This window comes from Sylvia atricapilla, chromosome 5 (assembly GCF_009819655.1).
Source record: "Sylvia atricapilla isolate bSylAtr1 chromosome 5, bSylAtr1.pri, whole genome shotgun sequence".
NCBI lineage: Eukaryota > Metazoa > Chordata > Aves > Passeriformes > Sylviidae > Sylvia > Sylvia atricapilla.
Window position 1 is genome coordinate 71,176,921 of NC_089144.1, and position 21,792 is coordinate 71,198,712.

Sequence of the window (21,792 nt, forward strand, 5' to 3'; positions counted from 1 at the left end):
AATCTTCTGTAAGCGTTTTTGGTGGGGTTCTGCCCAAGTGCTGGACAGTAAAAGGCACGGTGAGATTGCATGAAAGATCTAATGCAAAGCAGACTTCGAGGACAATTCATCTTCTCATTCCACCGGGCATAAAAAGAGGATTATTACTAGAGGATTTATCCTAGCCAAAGAAATCAGGTGTGTTACACTGCTGGAACAATAAATATGTGTTTTTAGCCTTGAATATCACGTAAAATACAGAAGAAATACAAAAATTGAAGTCCTGTAATGGACTTTGTGGGAGTAGACATTCATGATGCTCCTTGCACAGCCACAGTCCAAAGCTTTAAGACCGAAACCGAGCCTGACTCGTGGGAGTAAAAATGAGGATGTTTCTAACACGTAATGAAAGGATCAATATACTGGGAAGTAAAAATATTTAAACACTAACGTGTAGTTGAAAACGGATTTTTAAACTAGGTTAGTACCAAGTACGGATATTGTTTAAAAACCAGCAGCAACGACACAGGCTTTTACAAAACTGCGAGCCATCGAAACTTTCCTGTAACTCAAAAAAAAAATAGAAGCGTAAAAAGCCACAGGACACTATCAGACTTGCCCTCTACTTCAGAAGGAGCGGCGCAGCCCATGGCGCTGTGCCGGAGCCCCGCCGTGCCTCTGCAGGGTACGCGCTCCCCGGCTCTGCACACGCTTCTCTCGCAGCAAAGCCGCCTTCAAAGCATCTCTGCCGCCTCCCGGCCTCGCAGCGGGGCAACAACGGGACACCTCAAAGCCGTGGGCTCTACAGCTCCGGCACGGTCAGGTTCGGGGAGGGCTCCCGACGGAGCGGGGCTCGAGCCGGCAGGCGGGAGGCAGGAACGGGAACCCCGGCGCCCAAAGCCCCGCTCCCGCCGCGGCTGCCAGCCCGGATCCCGCCGGGGCTCCCGGGATGGGGGGTCCCCGCTCCCCGCCCGCCCGTGGGGGCTCACTCACCGCGCTCCGGGGCAGCCCCGCCGCCGGCCATCGCCACCAGCTCCAGGTAGGCGGCCCAGAGCCCCAGCGCCAGCGCGCCCAGGGCCAGCAGCAGCCGCAGCTGCCTCCGGCGCCGCCGCCGCGCCAGCAGCCGGCCCCGCATGGCGCCGCTCAGGGCGCCGGGCCCCAGCCGCCCCGGGACGTGCCGCTGCCGCCGCCGGCCCGATCCATGCCGCCGAGCGCTGCCCCGCGGCCCCGCGCTGCCCCTGCGCTGCCCCTGCGCGCCCGGGGCGGGCCCAGGTGCGGGCGGGGCCGCCACCGCCACTGCCACCGCCCCCGGGGCCACCGCGGGCAGCGCCGCCGGGAATCGGCCCCCGGCCGGCACACGGAGCCCCCGGCCGCCACACGGAGACCCCGGCCGCCACACGGAGACCCCGGCCGGCACACGGAGACCCCGGCCGGCACACGGACACAGAGCCCCCGGCCGGCACACGGACACAGAGCCCCCGGCCGGCACACGGAGACCCCCGGCACACGGACACAGAGCCCCCGGCCGGCACACGGAGACCCCCGGCCGGCACACGGAGCCCCAAAGCCCGCTCCCAGCCGCTCTCCGCGCCTGCGGCAGCCGCTGCATCCCCCCGGTGAGGGGACGGGAGATGGTAACTCCTCTGCCCGGAGCGGAGGAGAAAACACGGGACGATTGGAATCCACGCTGTTACTACACGCAGCTGAATCCACATGAAAGTGTCTTTCACCTGGTGCAACAGGTGTATGTGCTTAGAAGCGCATTGCTCTGGGAGGAGGAAGGGGGCTGCTGCAGCCTCCAGACCTGCTTTCCGAAGCAGCTGAGCAGACGCGATGTTACATCGCCAGCCCCCTCCGCCGGAGGATAGTAGAGGCTTACAGGACCTTCCCCGGCTCGAGTTGCTGCTTCGTTATGTGTCTCAAGCACACTTTCGAAGCGACTTCTCAGAGGAGTCCTTGCCCTGTTTTGGTTTCATTCACATCACCGCGCTGTCTCGGAGGCTGCAAACTTCCTCCTCGGTGAAGGAAAATGGGGGACAGCCAACTGGGATTTTCATCGTGTATCCAGCTGGGGAGCTGGTCCATTGTTGCCCCTTCCCAAAAATGTGTGATGTGGGTGTTGGGCCATCGGTGACAACTGTTTTCCTTCACAGCGCCACACCTGCACCGATGCAGCTCCAGTGCTGTGTGGGACTATGAAGTCTCAGGCTGAAGTTGCTTTGTAAAATTAATGAAATGATGGCACTTTTTTTTTATTATTATTTTTTTTCCTTGAGACCCCTATTTAGAAGCAGCCTTCTTCAACGTGAGGCTGCGCAAGAGGACTGTTGTTTAGCTTTAAAGAAGCGCCCAAAGCCTTTCCCATGGGCCCGGGGCACACGGAGCAGCGGTGTGAGCCCCGCAGGGACGGGCTGGCTCCGGCAGGGTGCCGGCACTGCGGGAGCTGGAGCAGCAGCCCCGGGCAGCGAGCGCTCTGAGCACGATGCCGGCATCCAGGCAGCACCGAGGGACGCCGCTGTTGCCTGTCACGGCACTGGGACGGACCACGGGATGGGAGGGTTCCTTGGTACGAACGTGTCGCAAAGGTTTCCGAGCCTTGTCCCTGCGGTCCTGTGCTGGGCAGGGCTCTCCTGCTCGGGGAAAGCACACGCAGAGGGTTTGTAGCCCACGGCAGAGCCGCAGAGACGTTTCTCAAGCTGGAAACAAGCCCGTGCTGGGGGAACCTGCTGAGTGGCTCTGTCCTTGCACTTCCTCACTCTCCCTGGCACAAGGTCCGGTGTGCGGCTTTGGAGGATGCAATGCCTGTGATTCTTCTTCCCACCCTGTTTGAGGCAGAAAATGCACATCCATCACTGGAGCTTGAATAACGGGGGAGAATTCCTCCAGTGCAAACAGAAAGAGCTGCCGGTAGCCAGACACCACCAGTACCCACACAACTAGAAACGGGAAACTGCAGTTTAATCATTACAAGGCAGGACTCTCGTGAGGGTATGACACTGTTAGAGTTTTTTGGTGGTGTGTTGGTTTGAGATTTATCCAGCACGAGAGAAATAAGTCAAGCTTGCATATTTGTTCAAAAAAAGGCAGAAAATACCAAGAAAAGTGTGTAATAAATACAGATCTAAATTAAAGTTTGTTTACCGTTTGAAGAATGAGAATTGAATTATGTATTCTTAGCAGTAAGTTGTCTGCATTTCTTAAATGAACAACCTTATGCTTGAAAAATAACAACTGCACTTTATTTTAATATGCAACAAGTAATCATATTTTCTCTTTAGTGAACATTGTACTAAAATGGAGGGAAGGGAAAAATTAAAGTAGAGGCCAACAGTAGCATTGTTGATTTCTAAAAAAACAAACTTTTTCCTGATACAACTGTGCTGTGATACAGAAAAGCTCTTGTCTCTGGAGAAAAGGAAATTACTATGGCATGGTACTATCTGTTAAAATATAGTTACAACAGAACAGTATTAAGGAACAAAAATCATCTGAATGTGTAATAAAAAGTGAAGTCATAAACTTGAATAGCTCTGCACTGTACTTAAAATAACTTATTTTGGACCACTTAGTCATTGCAGAAAGAGCAGATGTCCAGGAATAAGATTCTGGCAGTGATGTTTAAAACCACCTCACACAATTGTTTTTATCTCAAGTCCACTAGCAGTCTTACAGTCTCAAATTCTCACATGAGCTCCTCCTCTCTCATCCTTACCATGTGCAGTGTGCTGGGGTCAGCCCAGCAGGGACAGGAGCAGCAGAACTGGAGCAGGAATAGGGCCCGTGGTGTGTGGAGGTCACTGGGCCAGGGAGCTGGCACTGCTGCCTGCCTGATGGGTCATCCTTGAATATTGGACATTGCTGGCTCCGGGACACATCTCTCCCAGCCTACCCTGAACACCCAATTCAAAGAAATGGACTCTTTTCCAGAGGAGCCAAGCGGAGGATTTTTTGGCTTTGTTTGAGCTGCTGTTTGTTTTCTGGTTTGGCTGTGCTCCCTCATGGCAAAAGCAGCCTTTGCTACAACACAGCACTTAACACATGTCTCCCATTCCTCTGGCTCATCCCTCTCTAGATCCACCTCTGAGCCTCTCTGCCTCTTCTTGTTATTTTTTTGCTTCTTGTTATCCAACAACTGTTTCTCTGTTCTGTAAATCCCTTTTAACTCCATGCCAACACTGTAGGCTCCCCAAAGGTTCAATTATCTGCCACTTGCTCCTTCCCTTCTGTCTTCTTGTGTAATATTCAGCACTAATTACAAGTTCCATGCCAAAAATACCCAACTGTCCGTAGACTTCACCACCCTGGTGGCTCCACACTCCTCTTCTGGACCTCAGCTATGACTTCAATGACTTCATCTCAACATTCTTCATAGAAAAAGCTCAAAGGCAGAAGTGTTTCTAAGAGGAACAGGCAGTTTCTGAAGACACAGTTCCCCATTATTTCTCTTTTTTGCTCCTCAGGTTTTGATAGAGCTCTAAAAGGCATTATGGAGCAATCCCAGAAAAATCCCTGTCAATGTTGCTGTTGACCATCACTCTAAGGGGATCAGTGTGGCCCCACAATTAACAGCCTATCAGCAGAAGGACCTCCTTGCCCAGGTAAGTGGTGCTGATCAGTGGCTTGTGCTAACATGGTCACATTTTACCAGTACAGTTACACTGCCAGCATTTGTACGGTGTGGCCTGGGTTGGGGTTTGTGACTTCCTTTTGCTGCACCCACAGCTATGACTTGGACTGACAGGATCATGAGCCCATTGCTCTCCTACAGCTTGGCTGTTTGGGTGGAAAGCCTCATTCCTGATTCTGTCTTTTCACTGCATCACTCTCTCCATAGCTCTCAAGTCCTCACCGTCCAAAGTCACGTAGAAATGGTTGCCCTTCCTTTTCAGCTGGCAACAGGACACATTTTCACATGAACTTCATCCAGTGCCTCTAGAAACACCTCCTGATTGCAGGTCCTGGCCCAGGAGCTGACCTAAATTGCTTTTTGCACATCAGAACAATGTCTTGATATCTACAGCACACACTTGCAGTTTCTGGGAAAGGTTTTTCTATACTTTAAGCTGAGAACTTTCAAGAGATTTTGCAGGCTTTAGAGATTTACCATGAAGAAAGACGAATATATGTATTTGATAATTTGGGAAATCCATATTTTCAATATACTCTTGCATAATTTCTTCCTTCCCCTGTCTTAAACATAATAATACTTGGTTTATATTTTAAGTGACTGTGCTCATCATGCTTACTTGTCAAGAAGTCCTAAAGACGCATCACAGTCATGGTATCAGAGACACAAAGATGAGCAGCATTCCCTGTAGACATCTGTCCACCCAAGCTAGGACTGAGGAGGAAAAGCTGTTATACTGGATGGTTTAGAAGTGACGCCATTCTGAGATAAATGTTTACAGTAAAAGAATAGTGATTTGATCTCTGAATCAATACAGGAGCATTCGGCACATCCCAGACAGGGCAAATCCTGAGCTTTTTATTAAAATCAAACCCATTTCAAGACAGAATCCCTTCATGCCTCTGCAGTTAGTAATGGTCTTGCTTTAACATTGAAGCACTTCTGTGTTAAAAGCCCTTCTAGGTTTTCTGAATAAACCCAAATAATCTGTATTTACACATCTGTCCCTAGTCCAACAGCATCGCAATTCTTAAAATATGCAATTTAGTCCGTGTAAGTGGACAGTCAACCCTATTGAGGGCTCTGTTTTCCAAGCTGTATTTCTGGAGTTTACTTGAAGGGCAGCCACTCTACCCCATATTCGAAGATGCCCTTTCTCCAACAGATCACTTGGTGCTAAATGAGAAATACCAGAAGTCCACCACACTCTTCTCAAATGCTTCAGTCATAGCAGAAACGTTTCCTGCCAGTGGGCTATACATTGGTTACCTCTGATGGCCTGTTTTGGTCACAAAGTCCTTAACTTTTGATGCAACCTAAGAATCCAAGCTTTGCTCTTTTTGTCTAAAGCCTTATGAAGACAGCAGTCAAGGACTCACTGCAGCTCCCATCACTCACATTTTCTACACTGTGTTCTAGAATGTTTTGCTGCATAATCCCAATCTGCAGGCTAAAAAATATGTATACTTCTACAGCTAGACCTGCACATTTAAGGAAAACTCTCTAGGGAATAAGGGGGATATTTTCTTACAACTTAAAGCAACCAGAAATAGAGAAGCAAAATATTACAGAAAAATTAGAAAGAAAACTCTTAAAATGTCCATAATAATGACCTATGATACCACTTTAATTGGGGACAAATAAGACACCTTTATTAGAATTTTGACAGGGCAGGCACAAACACATTCCAGTACATCAAATTAAATGTGTTTGTGAGTGTTAATTAAAGGTCTGAACAACATCACTCTGCATGAGTACGAACAGATCTACCAGAACACACAGACATGTTGCTCCCAGCTAGACTCAAAAATACTATCTGATCATCAAAGAATTCCTGGCCAACATAGAAACATTTCAATTCCAGAATATCAGGCTGCCCATCACAGTCTTATGTGGAGAGTCCATCCACAGTGGTAAAATGTGTGTGTTTCTGAAGTGATAATCCTATTTACACAAGCAATTTAACTATAACCACTGCATACAAGCATATACTATATTATTGTTTAGACTTATTCTAACACCTATGAGAACTGTTGATCTGCCTGAGTGCAGTCACAGCATCAACTCACTTCAGAATTACTGCAGATTATGATAGAGGAAGATCACAAGGGATTTTTTTTTCATTTTGGTTTGGTTTTGTTTCCCCTTGTGCAACCTTGCTGTGTAGGTTAGCTGACAGAGCATGTCTCTGTAATTAAAGCAACTGCATGAAAACTACAAAACCTCCAACAAATTCTGCATATAAATACACCACAGGTTTGAAGCCAGAAGGAATCACTAAATGATTTCCTGTTAGCTCATGTCATTATAATTCATTAAGCTATAATGGCTCAAACTTATTAAAACAAGCTACCTTCTCCAGAGGTGAAATAATTTTTTGATTTGAAGATAGAGATGAAGAATTTGTTACCCCCACACGTAGTTTGTTATAATAAGAGGATAAAGCACAAATCTCCCTGTTAAAAATGTATGTCCTTTTAAATTAACTTCAGGTTCAGGCTACTTGTTGCTGCTCAGCACTGCCCTGCTAGGATAGAGAGGCCTTTGGTAGGTTTTTTTTTTTTTCCTTAAAAAGACACATTAATCAGTCTTCTTAATGCAAGACAAAATAAGCTCTTGCACAACCTTTTCTCTTCCTCTGAATCATCTGTGGTTCCGTGCCTTAACCAATATTTCAACATTCCTTCTGAAAAGTAGGCACTTCTTCCTTTCTTAAATGGAGCTCCACAACAAGGTTTACCCCTGGTCATTTTTCTCCTAGTTATGCAAGAGATATTTTAGTATCTTGGCTCACAATAAGAACATTTGTCCAGTTCTAACCTTTAATCCTGTAGCATAGTCTCTCTAATCTTAGTAGCAGACATTTTGCAAATCTTTCAGATTCTGTGCTCCTACACTCATAACCTGGCATTAGCTGTATTGAAATGATACAAGTTGCACATTACTAACTTCAATTAGGAAAAAAGCTAATCAATCTTTGGAGTAAATGCTATTTTTTGGTTTCTACCCAAAAAATTGTAGGAAAAAATTGACTAATTAAGGTAGTGGAACTTCTCCCAGGAAAGCCTTTTCAAAATGCCATTAATGCCTTGTAGACATTTTTAAGGGTAGTTGTCAGTGGTAGGAAGCATTTGGCTCTTGAAAGCAGCTCTTGGCATGAAAGTCCCCATGTGTTTTGGCAACATTTCACATGATCACGTGATGTCACACAGAAAGAGCATGTACAATACTTTGCACTTCCTGCACTTGGAAAAATACTCAAGCTTCCAAATAAAATGGATTTACAGAGTAACAATACTGTTAACTTCCCTCCACCCCCTCACGTAGGAAGTGTTCATAGCCTAGTGACATCTAAATAATCATGTTCAAACTGCACTTTGATACACTAGCAGCTATATTAGGAATGTTGCCATTTTATTCTGTTCAGTTTTTCTGAAGTCTAAAGAATATTGGTAAGGAAGAGAGGAAATTAAACATTTACATCCTTCTTCCCCCAGTACTTCCTCCCAGTCTTACAAATCTAATGTCAAAGCTTGAAGTCTTTACCCAGATACACTTAATGGCTTTCAAGTGATGAAAATGTCATTTCAGGCAATTTTTTAGCTTGGAAGAGTTGAAAATAAACAGGATTCTATAGGCTCAAGAGACCTTTTTGCCAGGTTCACATCATCTGAATTTAAGTAGATGGATGCTGCCAAATGAGTGCCTAAGGCTTCATTATGTAGCCCTTTGCAGAAGCAGCCTTTTAGGCCCCGTGCTAGGATTGCTATCTTCAAGCCAGCAGTATGTTATTTCACATATGAACTCACTTTAATTAGCTTGATTTCTCTCAGGAAGTAGCAGCCAGCTAGGAGAGAATGAGACTAAATGATGGATAGCATTAAATACCCTGCCTTACCTGTCTGCATCGCATCAGCACCCGAGTTGTTCATGAACCAGTTTCTGAACAGTTCAGCCTTTTCAGCTCAACTGATCAGTGCAGCATCCTTTAAAGCAGCCCCTTGCAAGCTGCAGTGGAGGTGAGCACCCAGGGACAGTCAGCCAGTCTCACTGGAGTCTGTGATCAATTGCCCCCAAGTACCCACACAGAATAAAAGCCACAGCACAGGGCCATAAGGGACAGCAAGCTTGTCACAAAAAGGTTAAGACAACTGCAATGGGTATGGATGTCCTAAGGACATTTCCCCTCCTGCATTGCTTTAGCTGATGCTATGAAAACAAGTCTTTCTTTTCCAAACCTTCGCAGCACATAAACATCCATCTTTTCCATATCCACCTATGAAACACTAAATGATGATCTGCATGGCCACTTCCACACCCAAAAGAAATTGCCTGCTTTCACACGCTACGTTCTTCTCAAAGGGAAAGGAAGTGCTAGTAGCCTCCATGGTGTATACCTCAAAACAAGGTAAAAAACAGAGTAGGTAACAGAGGTATTGAAATCCCTTCGCCACTACAGATCTGCTCTCAGGCTGCAAGGTGGACAAGATTTGCTGAAGCTACAGTAAAAGCACAAATACCTGCAATTATAAACTGGGCTGAAGCCATGGTGTAACCCTTGTCATGAATTCATCTGGGATTGTGATATGTGGTATGAAGACAACCACCGTGTGGCTGGAGAATTGTTATACAGCTACAGTTACAGCTCTCATGTAGCAAGTCCCACCCCAGTTTGTTGCAGTGCTGTAGCAGAAGCTGACCATGACTTCTCTGCACAGAACCATGACCTTGTTTAGAGCTACAGAGACAGCTAATATGGTGTTTAAGGAACATAGTAGATCCCCTTTATTATGGGCTTCCTCTGTGTGTTAAAACACTGTGAGGAAGCGGAGAGAAGATGAATTTCAGTTGTGCAGTACCTCCCTCCCCACCATTCAGAACTCTTGTAAGTGTTCTTATCCTTCCAGAAGAGTTTCTCACCATATTAAATCGATTAGGTTTGTTCCAATTAGGTTAAAACCAAGCAAATGGGAGCCATTTAAAAATAGTTATCCTGTCCAGAAGTCAAATATAAGACATTTTAGTACTGACTTTCTATGTGAGAATTTCCAGTTACATCATGAGGTGCATCAAAACAGTAATCATCAAAACTATTTTAAAATCTGCTTCTCACATAGAAAAATGTCAGCCAAAACTCAGATCTTCAATGAGATCCTTCTATGATTAATAATTTCATTATAACCCTGTATGTGATTATAAGCCTGTATGTGATTTATGCTCCAAATAAAGATGAAGGACAGCATACACTGATCCCTACCACAGATACGAAAATAGTCATACACACACTCCTGATGTATCACTCATCATGTCGTTTTAAAGACAGTTTTATCAGTTGCCATCTCTCAGCTCAAACAGCATTGTAATGTGGTACATTAGGAATGGCTCATGTACACTTATGACATTAACTGCAGATTTCCTCAACCTTTTGTCAATGGATGCCAGGAAACAAACAAGCAGGAGCTGTTCTTGCATATCACCATTCAAGTCTAGCAGTGCCTATTACTAAAATTCGGATGCCAGCTAATAATTCAGCTTCAACAGTGCCGTAGTTCATCCTCTAAGCTGTAGATTTTTGCTTTTAAGTCTTTTAGTTCTCCTTGAATTCTACGTGTTAGTTTGTTTCCTTGGCGGACCTCATGTAGAATTGCAAAATCCTGGTCTGGTCCCAAATTCAAAGCCACCTAAAAGCAAAAAGAAAAACAGATGAAGGAAAACAAAGCTGTACAGAGTACAATTTGGGGAGTATTCTGATAAGTATATGAGGGAGAGAACTCTAAAGGAGACCCTTTGTAGCCAGCAAAGAGGATGTACAAGTTAATAGCACTAGGATAATGCACATCATCAATAGAAAGGTGCTCCAGAACCAAAAATAAAGAACAAAGCTTTCAAAACATTATGTTGCTGTATTATAGTACCAGCAAGGATGACATCTTAATAGAATATAACCATGTTGACTCATAGCCTGTTGACTCTTTTCTAGTTCCTGTATTATTTCAGGACACACAAAAAGGGCAAGTGAAAGTATTTATGAAGTAACTCAGAACAAGTTCTGAGTTCTCAGGAGACAAGATGACATTTTACCTTTTGCTATTAGAACTAGAGGTGTTCTAACTGCTGTGGCTGACCTGGTGCCCTCTGAACTCCCAGGATTCAAGAGCAGTTCAAGTCTAGCAGCTTGACTCAGGCAGTGCCACATGGCCTGTACTGAGCTGAACAAAGGCTGCTGGATAATCAGAATTCCTGAGGGTAAGCTGCCCAGGGCTGACATTTCCTCTCACCCTGCAGCTGGATAGCATGCCAGCCCAGCCACTTTCAGGGGCACAGCATTGGAAGCTACTCTAAAATCCCTCTATTCTCTTGACCCGTTATGGTTTCTTGTTGTGTCATCATGTAGTTCTTGGTCAAAGATTTTAATATGCAAATCAGGAAATTCAGTCATCTCTAGTCATTTTGGCCTCGAGTGATGAGAAGGATTGAATAATCAGTCTGGAGACTTCTTGCGAGTATTTTGTTCCCCTGCCCTCTTGTGGTTAACAGTGTTAAGAAATTGAGAAAACAATGAAGAGCACACCCACAGATTTAAAAACATACAAGTTTGTAGTAAAGGCATCATACAAGCTTTCCCCCTCTTCCATATACTGCTGATAGTCCTTAAAGAATAGAGTTCAAAGACCCACAGGCCATTAAAATATATATCTATAAAAATTGAAGTCTTTAATCAAAATAGATGCATTAGTCTGTGTAAACTGAACTGTGCATCAAAGTACAGAAAAAGAATGAATCAGTAGCACTGCCAGACTTCTGCAGGAGAGTCTAAGCTATGCCAAGATCATCCTCTCAAGCATATTATAGATAAATGTTTCATCCTAAACTCCAAGCAACATCAAGACTGTGCCTTTTCCTCTAAGCTGTTTTGATGTTCATCTACACATCTGGAAGCTACTACAGAGAACACAGCTTCAACTTCCAGCCATTGCTTCTGCAGTGACTTTTGGAAGGTCACAAATGACATTCTAAAGTAACAAACAGAATGTTCACAATACTTCAGACAATTGATCTACCTCTTACCGGAACAGAACCAAACACTATGGCTCTCACAAACAAAACCATTTTCTTAGCAGGATAAATTTCTGACTCAGACTACTGCCTTGCAATTTTGAGACAGCTAAGAAAGCTACAGGTGTCACATAAGAACTTTTGAGAGTGAAAACAAACATGCACAGCTAATATATAGCCAGAACAGTTCCTGGTAAGCTTGATGCCTAATTGATAAACAAAGACAAATCTTTTTTGCTTTGTAAAATACAGAGGAGGCAAGTTTTGTCAGATACTGATATTTAAAGGAGCATTGAGAAAAGGAATTATTTCCTTAACCCTAGGAGAATACGACATTAAATTCTGAGAATGCATCTCTATTAGAATAAGCCCAAAACAGTCAGCCTCAGAAAAGCTTAGCTGTTACCTTATAAATGTGCTTCTCTACATCTTTCACTTTCTGCTGAAGCCTCTTGATATCATTCTTGAAGCCCTCTACTTCCATGCTACGACGTTTTTCCAGGGCCTCACATCGCTGAGTCATCAGTTTCAGGCGCTTCCCCATCTTCTCTGAGCGCTCCTGTGGAGATGGAAACCCAGCAGGCCATACAGAACAAGCGCTGGAAGATCATCACACAGCCAGCAGACGGTTACAGACTCATTACCTTAAAGAGTTCTTTGCCAGCATCTCTCTCCTCACAGATCCTAGCCACCTCCCCTTCCAGGGAGACACACTGCTCTCTGTACATGTGTGACAGGTGTTTCTCCTGCATTAGCTTGTCTTGCAGTAACTGGGACACAAGAGGAACAGAAAGAATTTACTCAAAACTGCGCCTACAAAACTTCCCCGCCCTGGACCAGCAAGTGTGATAACACCACCAATGTGACAGGAAAATAAAAATTAACAACTGGAACTAGAGCTCAGAAGTATGTGAGGGCAATATTCTAACATCAGTCCCACTACCAAAACCTTTGAATGAAGCTATCAGTTTTGTATGAATGCTCATTAAAAATAATATTCCACTAGTTATGCAACTCCCCTTTCACAGCTGCTTGCCCAGTACTGCATTTCAGAGGCATCAGCATTCAGGGGTAGATGGAAACAATTCCCTATTGCCTGTTTACTTTCCAGTTCCTTATTCTGACCTCCCAATGTCTCACTGGAATTGTAGTGGAAGAGGAAGAAAATTCAGTCTGCTAGAGAAGAGCTAGAAGACATCAACTGAGGACTCATTCTCCCCTGAGAGCAGCAAGGAAGATCCAGACACAGCATTCTAAGACCATTAGCTCAGAGCACTTACAGGAACAGAGAGCCACGTGCAATCAGCAGGCTAAAAACTGTTGGCCCCACTTATCACATGGCTTATAGAATTAGGGATTTTTTCTGGGCATGAAAAACTGACAGTGACATGCTACTGTAAATCCTACCTATATATTTCATCTGAAATTTGAAAGTTATGCCGATCTTGAAGCAGGAGAGGTTTTTTTATTTAGATTAGTGCCAACAATAATGTAACTTAATCCAGTTCAACTTTGAAACTGCTACTAGTGACTTGCCAAAGCCAAGCTACCAAAGACAAAAACACCCTACCTTTATTTCTCTGCTGTGGTGTTTTGCTGCTCCATCATTTACTTGAAGCATCTTCTTCAGCTCTCTGTGCTTTATTTTTCCTGACTCTGTGCTGAAAACAAGATGATCCAGATCTTTGCTAAGTTTCCTCAACAGACCATCCTTCTCTGCCATCCATGCTTTTTCATTGGCTCTGGCATCAAACTTGAGCTGGAGAAAGTCCCGGGTACTCTCATATAAGAGATTTTGGGTCTTATGGAGCCTGCAAAAAGGGATCCCAGTGGAGTTACCTTCTTTCCTAGTGCCTACCTTAATTTCATCAGTCATCACTGTAACTTTCAATAAGCACAGGAGAAGACAGGTGGTCTAAATCTGAGTTTAACTCTTCTCATCTAATGAAAGAAGTGTTCTTCTTCCAGTGAGACAGGATTTTTAAAAAGCAGATTATTCCACTCATCTTCCACACACACTACCAGACGGCTGCATAATTTGCTTTTCTGCAGGAAGCAACACACTGAAGTAACATTTCTATTGCTCCCTCTCCTCTCATCTGATGGCTACATCATGGTCACGCTCCCACACTCACTTTTCTGTTATAGCTTTTATCTTGTCCTGGTCCCTCCGGTGCCGGACCTCAGCCTCCTCCATACGAATCCGCCGGTCCTCGAGGAGTGCCTCAACCTGCTCCTTGGTCAGCCGTGTCTGTTCTTCCAGCTGAGCTTGCAGGGCCTTCACCTGCACCAGCAAAGACATTGCAGAACAAGGCCTCACACCAGCTCTGCTCCTGGCCTTGCAAGTCTCTTAAATGCCAATACTTAGATCAAAAACTGTACCCGATAATACCTTTTAATTTCTCAATCTTTTGGTTTTGTTTCAATGCTAAGCATTTCAAACAACTGAAATGTTTTTTAAAAACCATGCTGTAGGCAGGAGAGACATGCCATAAGGAGCAACATTAGACTGTTAAGATTTAACTGCACACGTCTAACAAATCCTGTGGAATACGCAGAGACACCTCTGTACCTTTGTTTCAACAAATAATATTAATAATAAAAACAACAACCACCATGAATATCTGCTGTGCAAGTTTGTCCATTATTTGCTTTCCTTGATTCATCCTTCCTCATACTTTACATACAGCTTCTGACAGCTTCCCCAGTACATAATTCTGCACATTTTATCTTTCATTTTGTCATGCTACCGATACCTAAACTTTTACGGAAGTCTAGAAAAGGGAACGTTTCATTTTATCAGTGCATCTTATGGGGGCTGCCTAATACCGTTGCAAACACATTGCTTTAGTCAAACTTTCACAAAACACCCAACCCTGCACATCTTCAGTGGGTTTAATGTAAATTCTTGTCCGCTATCAAATTATGACAGATAGCGACAATTACACATTCTATACTAAGGACAACATATTTCAGTTGACATTACTGGAACATCTGCTTACATAAAGCTTCCAGAATCTGTTCTTAAATTTACATTCGCAGCAAAGGAACAGCTAAGTAAACTGACTAAGTGTGAATCCATAGTAAGATGCAGGGATTTATACAACTGGTACATCTACATCTTATCTAAGCAGACAACATTTTTTCATAATAATTTTCTGCAAGTCAGCAATTATGCCCAGCAGTGGGCAAATGTTTTTACCTGTAATAGAAGTGTTTCATCATCCTTTTGATATCTCTCAGAACTTTCTGGTTTCTCTCCTTTTACTGTTGGTTTTGAAGTGCTCTTCTCTGTACCTACTGAAGAAATTTAACAGAAGTAGGAAAGGCTTTTCCAATGTACTTGCAGTACCATTCCAAGCATGACATATGTGTGCTCTGGTGGGCCTACAGGAACAGCAAACAGGTTGCCACTGCTACAGTCACAAGGACTTCTAGGAGAGTTAGCTGAAAGAAAAGAATTCTAGAACTTTGGGTGATGACATACTTTTATCCCCTCTATCATGCCACAGTATTTAGGCACCCTCCTAATTTTGTTGGCATATATAGAAAGAAAACTTGACATGCTTTCTTAAAAGAAATTCTGAAGAGGCAGATGCCACAGCTGCACAAACATCAAGGTCAGAATGCATTTGTAGGCTAATTTCAGTCAATTTGATGAGACAATTATTTCAAAAGAGAAAATTAGTATGTAGGCATATGGACCCACACTAGTATCTGCACTGAGGGCAAGCAGAAGCTCACAGCTTGGAGTGGCTGTGGCAAAGGAGCCTCCCAGCTGGGACCTGCACAGCCCCGTGAGGGTGACACAGCACAGCAGGGACACCAGAGTCAGCTCAGGCTGTTTTAAATAATGTCGGAAAGAAGACAAAAGTGCTGCACGGATATACATGAACACATTGAGGGACCTTAATGGAGATTTACCAAAGCATTCACAGACAGCGGTTATTTTGGCATTCAGGAGACAGACACACAAAAAAAGCGAGAGCTGAGCTGCTGGTACTCAGCTTGGTGTGGTACCTGTGCTGGAAGCATCATCCTGTTCCTGGCTCTCTGCTGGCCTTTGCTGAACAGTAACCTACAGAAACAAGACACCTGCACTGAGCATCTACTTCCCCAAAGGTGCAAAGGTCAAGAACAAATGTTAAAAAGAGATATCCAAAAGAACAGCATTACCTGACTCCTACCACAAGACAAGGAAGATATTCATAAGTGTAATGCCTGTGTTGAAAATTTTCTTTTACCATGGCTGACTTTTGCCATTACTGCCTCTATATTTTTCACCAGAACAAGTGGAAAGTATTTCTGCCTTTGATGGCTTCATTAGGATGAAAATCAGCACCCTCAGCAGGAAAAAAACCAGCATTTTGGAGACAGAGAAAAGAGGAAGGTGAAGATGTTATTTCCTTCTTGCCTTAGCAAGGCAGAAAAACACGAAGCTTCATTTATCAGCACATTCATTCAAGATACTGAATGAGCCTGAGATAAAAGCTAAGTCATAAAAATACTGAAACTCAACTGTTGAACTGAAACCCACCTAAAAAAAAGGAGGCCGTGAAAGAGCAGGTTATAACCCCAATGCTTATCTTTAGGTTGATATTACATAATAGACCTAATTTTAGAGTTACCCTAAAACCAGGAATTTTAAAGCCTCAGCAAGGTTTTTGAAGAGCTTGAGCAGTGCAGAGCAGCCATGAACAATGCAGCATATTTCAGCCTTTTTCTGCACCTTATTCCAAAATAAATCCTATATTCCCATCACAGTCCCTGTATATCCAAAACACTCATGACTTCCTTGAGTAGGTTTAACTACATTGCACATCACATGTTCTGCCATTTTAACAATTCAACATCATTTCTGAAATGCACAACACAATGTTGTCTAGAGGGGATGGTTCTTCAGCAGTCTCCAGCCCAGGAAACTGCTGCAACAACCTTGGCACGTTCTTCTTTACCGAAGCTCTAAGAGACAGGCACTCTGAGACAGCTGAGCTTCAAACACTGTGCATAGTCATTTTCTGCACTTTTTTTTCCCTTTTTGTGGTGTTCTTGACAACCATTTGCCAGTTGGCTCCAGACTCCTATCTGACATTTCAGAGGCCAACCTGGGGAATGTTTTGAAGGTAGAAGGAGGCTGATGCTAAGAGAACCTACTTTCAGTGTGCTTGTTCTTACTCACCTTTCAGCATTTATACTAAAACCCAGTGTTTAGTATGGCTGCTACAGACCCCTCTTGCTTTGAGCTCATTTAGCAGCAACCTTTGACTTGTGGGACAGATCTGGTCTGTGGTCAGACTCTGGGATACAGATACTCATGTTACAGTCCAAAGTGGAGATCTACGGAAAAATGGAACTTGCCTTATGTGGAGGCTCCTTATGAATATATGTAACTTCTCCTTTATTTGCTCCCAGTAGAGCCAGGAGTTGTTGGATTTTTTTCCTGTCCTCCAATTCCCTGGAATACAAAGGAAGTGGTCAGCAGATTATTTTTTTTAATTATACCGCGACATCGTGACACACGGTCCTTCTATTTCACCTGTTGATGCTTGCAAGTTTTCCAACCTGTTGTAGTTCTTGAGAATATTGCTTTAAAAACAAGCTCCCAAAGACATTCCTCATGTTGCCAATACCAGACCACCAACAATTTTGCTGGGATTGGAGAGCATTTCTCTTTTCAAGTATGACAATACTATGTAGGCTGATATAACAGCACATGGCGAAAAGAATTTGCATTAGGAGTTATGAACCACCTAAAATTCTTTCAGATTTTAAGTGTCCATTGTTTTAAAAGCAAATTACACTAAGAGCTGTATCAGACTTTTTTCATACTCCTGAGAAGCGTCAAAGCACACCAACACATTTTGACTTCAGTTCTTCAATCTTGAACAGAAAAATTAATGTTGGAAGAGGGAAAGGGTGAGGAGGACAAAGCAGCAGAGAATATGTAATGAATTGACCACAATCCCCATTGCCTGTACCCCTGTGCTCCTCAGGAGGAGGAGGTAGAAAATTCATGAGTGAAGTTGAGCTGGGAGAAGAGATGTGTGGGGAAAAGGTATTTTAAGATCTGGGTTTATTTCTCATTATCCTACTCTGATTTCCTTTAATGACTTGGGTTGGAAGGGACCTTGGAGATCATCTAGTTTCAAGCCCCTTGCCACAGGCAGGGAACCTTCCACTAGACCAAGTTTCTCAGACCCATCCAACCTGGCCTTGAACACTTCCAGGGATGGGGCACCCAGAACTTCTCTCAGCAACCTGTTCCAGTGCCTCACCATCCTCATAGTGAAGGATTTCCTGCCAACAAGGAATCTAAACCTGCCTTCTCTTTCAGTTAAAGCCATCTCCCTCTTCCTGTCACTACCTGCTCCTGTAATAGTCCCTCTCCAGCTCTCTTGTAGGCCCTCTAAGTGCTAGAAGGGCTCCCTGGAGCCTTCTAACAGAAGAGAAGAGACTCCTCTACTCTCTCAGCCTGTCTTCGTAAGACAGAGGCTCCAGCCCTCTAGTCATTTAATTGTTAACAATTTCCCCCAATCAAGTCTGTTTTACCTGTGATGGTAACTGGTGAATGATCTCTCTGTCCTTATCTTGACCCTTGTGGTTTTTCTTGTGTTTTCTCTCCCCTATCCAGCAGAGGAGGTGAGTGATAAGAGTCTTGGTGGGCACCTGGCATCCAGGCAAGGTCAACCCAGCAGATACAGTTTCAATCAAAACTCCACATTCAAACTGGTAATACATAATTCAAATCTGAACTAACATTCAACTTCTGCCCTTCCTTTTACTACCAGAATAATGTGTGGAAACATATTTAGCAGCCCGAGGTGCACTGCACCTCCACCGGCAGGATTTCATAGGCAATGTGGAATAATTGCTGCTCTGAGGACTCCAGGTCTTGCTGAGACCAGAGTGCAGGAATTGGTGCCGGCAGTGCCTCAGCCCACCTGAGTTTCAGCCGGTCGTTCTCCGAGTAGAGGCGCAGGACCTGCTCCTTCTCCTGGAAGAGGAACACCTGCATGTCACTCAGTGCCTTCTGCAGCTCCACAATCTCTTCCTCCAAGTGCCGCACCTCCCAGTGCAGCTGGTGCTGAGGGGAGACAAGGAGGGACTCAGAATGAACCACAGCACTGACTCTGGAACTGGCATACAACAGCCAGCTCAGGAATTATTTTATTCTCCTATGAATATTTGACCAGCTGAGGGCAGTATTAGAAAAATGATTTTAAAATGTTTCAGAGCCCTAAGGATCACTGTCACTATGCAACAGTGAAATAAGGCCTCAGCTTGTGTCTCCAGTGGCTGCACTTCCACGTTGGTGGCCACAGCAGGTATGGGGAGTCTGACATCAACAAAAACCAAGCAAAGCCTCTGTAACGGCATTTATTTTTGAAATAAATCACTGAAGAACAGATATCTGTATTGCTTAGCAGCAAGAAATCCAGCTAGTTACTATGTTTCATTTTTTCCACCAAGTACAGGAAGCTGTATGAAAAAAGCATTATTTTGCAACCTGCCCCTCTTTTTCCCACATGACAGTAAGATGTACAGTACCTACTTTCCGAAAGACTTTCAGGCTGCTTCAAGTATGGCCAGTGCTTGAGGAGTCACCTCAATCACCTCAGAAATGATTATTTTATTCCCAAAGAACTATCCACAATTACAAAGGTGACTGCTAGGCAGATATATGCTATAAGCCCATATCAGAGCACTGCATATCTTGCAGATATTCTGTAAGATTTCTTCCTCTTAAATAGCAAATCTTTAGATTTCTGCTTAATAGCTTATGGCCAAGCCTATGAACTTTACTGCAGTAAGTATGAATTATATCCATGAGCCAAAGCCGAGTAAATTTGGACAAAAGAGCATTTCTTCACTACAAGAAGCAAGGGAAAGAAGCCAGACAACATGAGACACGAGCATCTAAACTCAGCCCTTAATATAAAAAAAGAAGCAAAATTCCCACTGTGAAGATATAACCAAGCCATAATGACTTTAAAAGAACATCCTACAGTCATGCTTCCATTAGATTTGAGACAGGACAGACAGCTAGATTTTAAAATCAACCCCCAAAATCTACTTATTTCTTCCTAACTCTACCATGCTACCGGTAAATCCCAAGATTTCTGTGCTGAGTTTTCAAGTGAAAATAAAATAGTCCATCATTGTTCGAGAAGCCATTTGCCAACCTGCTCCTCGTAGGTTTGCTTGTATTTCTCCAGCCTCCTCATGAGCTCCTCGTGCTCCTGGTCGAAGTCGGCGATCTTCTTGCGGTAATAGTCCAGCAGCTCGTGGGAGGGGTGCAGGTGGCCCAGGCGCTCGCTGACCGACGGCAGCGGAGTGAAATCCTCCTGGCTCGGCGCCCACGACGCAGCAGATCTGCCAGAGGCACAGGGGGTTGGGAGAAGCAGTCTCTCATGACGTGTGAGCTTCCCAGACAGGAAAATTAAAGCACTCTCTAAAGCAGCTAAAAAGAGTTTCAATTTTTACACAGGTTCAGTTTAAAGTACGGATTAGCTTGACTGCTCTCTGGGTATTAACAGGAGATTACAGCATTTAGGAGAACAAGAACTTTGATAAAGAGCAGCTTGCAGGTGTATTGTACTGTGGAAGAAAGGCCAACCGATGGAAAAGATAAAAAAAAGATGCTATGGAAGCAAAGCCTCACACATTATTTGGGGAAGATGACTAAGAAAAGAGGAGAAAGAGAATAGAAGGACAGAACTGAGGAGATAAGAAGTCCATTGCTGTTCAATTAGAAGCAGCAGCCACTGTGAAATAAACAGGAAAACGTAATCAGTGACAGTCGCTATCTGACACCCAGAGAGAAAAACACTTTCTAAAGACACACCATCTAATAAAGATGACAATTCAGGCTGGCTGATGCACCAGTCATTTTAATTTTAGGTGTAGGTCTAGGAATTTATGTGCTTTCCTTTCTGGTGTACTTGATGTTCTTATTCATGTAGCTTGTCCACTGAAATAGAAGCTGCCAAGTTCTTGAATCTTATGTTAAAGTGCTACAGGGAAAGCAAGTCAATGTAAATCAAATCAATGATATGTATAATTATATACTGTATTTTCCCTCAAAACAGTATTCAGTGCATTCAAACATTTCATCTGTTCAAACAAGCACCAAAGTTGCAAATAGAGGTGCAGAGTTAAAAAAGAAACCTCAGAAAATGTTCTTTTTATTATTTATATTGATATGACAATTGGGTTTTTTTTTTTTTTTGTACGAGACTAGGAATAAGAGAAGCTAAGAAGTCTCTTGCCTAAAGAGCTGCTTCGTGAAAACACAGTTCAGAATCCGGTCCTGGAGAATCAGGAATTTTGATGACAAAGCGATTTAGTAGGTGACACTGAGGCAATGGTGACCTTTATGGAGCCACGCACCAAAGCTGCGTGAATCAGAACCCCGGCGCACATCGTGAAAACTCCGGGCACTGCAGGAAAGCACTAAATACGCCAAAGTAAAGGTATTGCGTGCAGGACCTTGCTACAGGACCAGAAACGCCTTAAACAACACACTTGGAGAAAGAACACTAGAAGGAAAGAGGTAAGCCAGGCATGAGGTGAGCGCCTTACTGCTGAAGAGCAGCAGGAGCAGGACGCTGGAAGAACAAGGACGGGCAGCAGGCACAGGAGCAGGCCAAACGGTGCCCTACAGCAAAGCAGCCTACCAGGCAGCAAGGACAGGGCTCTGGGAGCCGCGGGATGCCGGCGGGGGCAGCCCCACACTCACTACCTTGCGCTGCGCGGGGTCTCCGCGGCGCGCTCCGCGGCGCTCATCGCGCCTCTGCGGAGCGTCAGGCTCTCCATAGGCGGGGGACAGCAGCTCCGGGCACCCCGGCTGGCGGGCGGAGGAGGGTGCCCGGCGGGAGCCCCGCTGGAACAGCCGCGGGATACAGGTCCCGGGACGGGGGTCCCGCCGCCGCCACCTCCTCCTCACAGCCCCAACGGCCGAGCAACCGCCGCGGCGCGCCCGCCGCGAGTTAAACGGCGCGACGCCCCGCCCCCGCCGCCTCCTCCAATCACAGACAGGCTTTCACGCGGGGCCGCCTGCCTGCGCCAATCAGTGCCGGCGACACGAGCGGCGGCCGTTCCGCACGGCGCCTCTGGGAGTTGTGGTCCCG

The 21,792-nt window shown here is 44.7% G+C and overlaps 2 protein-coding genes across 2 annotated transcripts in view; both read right to left on the reverse strand.

Annotated features, from left to right (window-relative positions):
- Positions 1–1,055, reverse strand: part of B4GALNT3 (beta-1,4-N-acetyl-galactosaminyltransferase 3) — a 61,499-nt gene extending 60,444 nt beyond the window's left edge. The window contains exon 1 of the mRNA XM_066320115.1: positions 973–1,055. Within this exon, the coding sequence (XP_066176212.1) occupies positions 973–1,003 (31 nt within the window). The 5' untranslated portion in view covers positions 1,004–1,055. The remainder of the gene's footprint in view (positions 1–972) is intronic.
- Positions 1,056–9,900: 8,845 nt separating this feature from the next.
- Positions 9,901–21,448, reverse strand: CCDC77 (coiled-coil domain containing 77). Its single transcript, XM_066320255.1, has 11 exons — positions 21,405–21,448; positions 19,846–20,035; positions 18,604–18,746; positions 17,021–17,117; positions 15,683–15,740; positions 14,865–14,959; positions 13,798–13,946; positions 13,233–13,473; positions 12,307–12,432; positions 12,069–12,221; positions 9,901–10,287 (listed from the first exon to the last, which is right to left on the reverse strand). Exons 1-11 carry the CDS (start codon positions 21,446–21,448, stop codon positions 10,141–10,143), a joined length of 1,443 nt encoding a protein of 480 aa, XP_066176352.1. The 3' UTR covers positions 9,901–10,140.
- Positions 21,449–21,792: the final 344 nt, after the last annotated feature.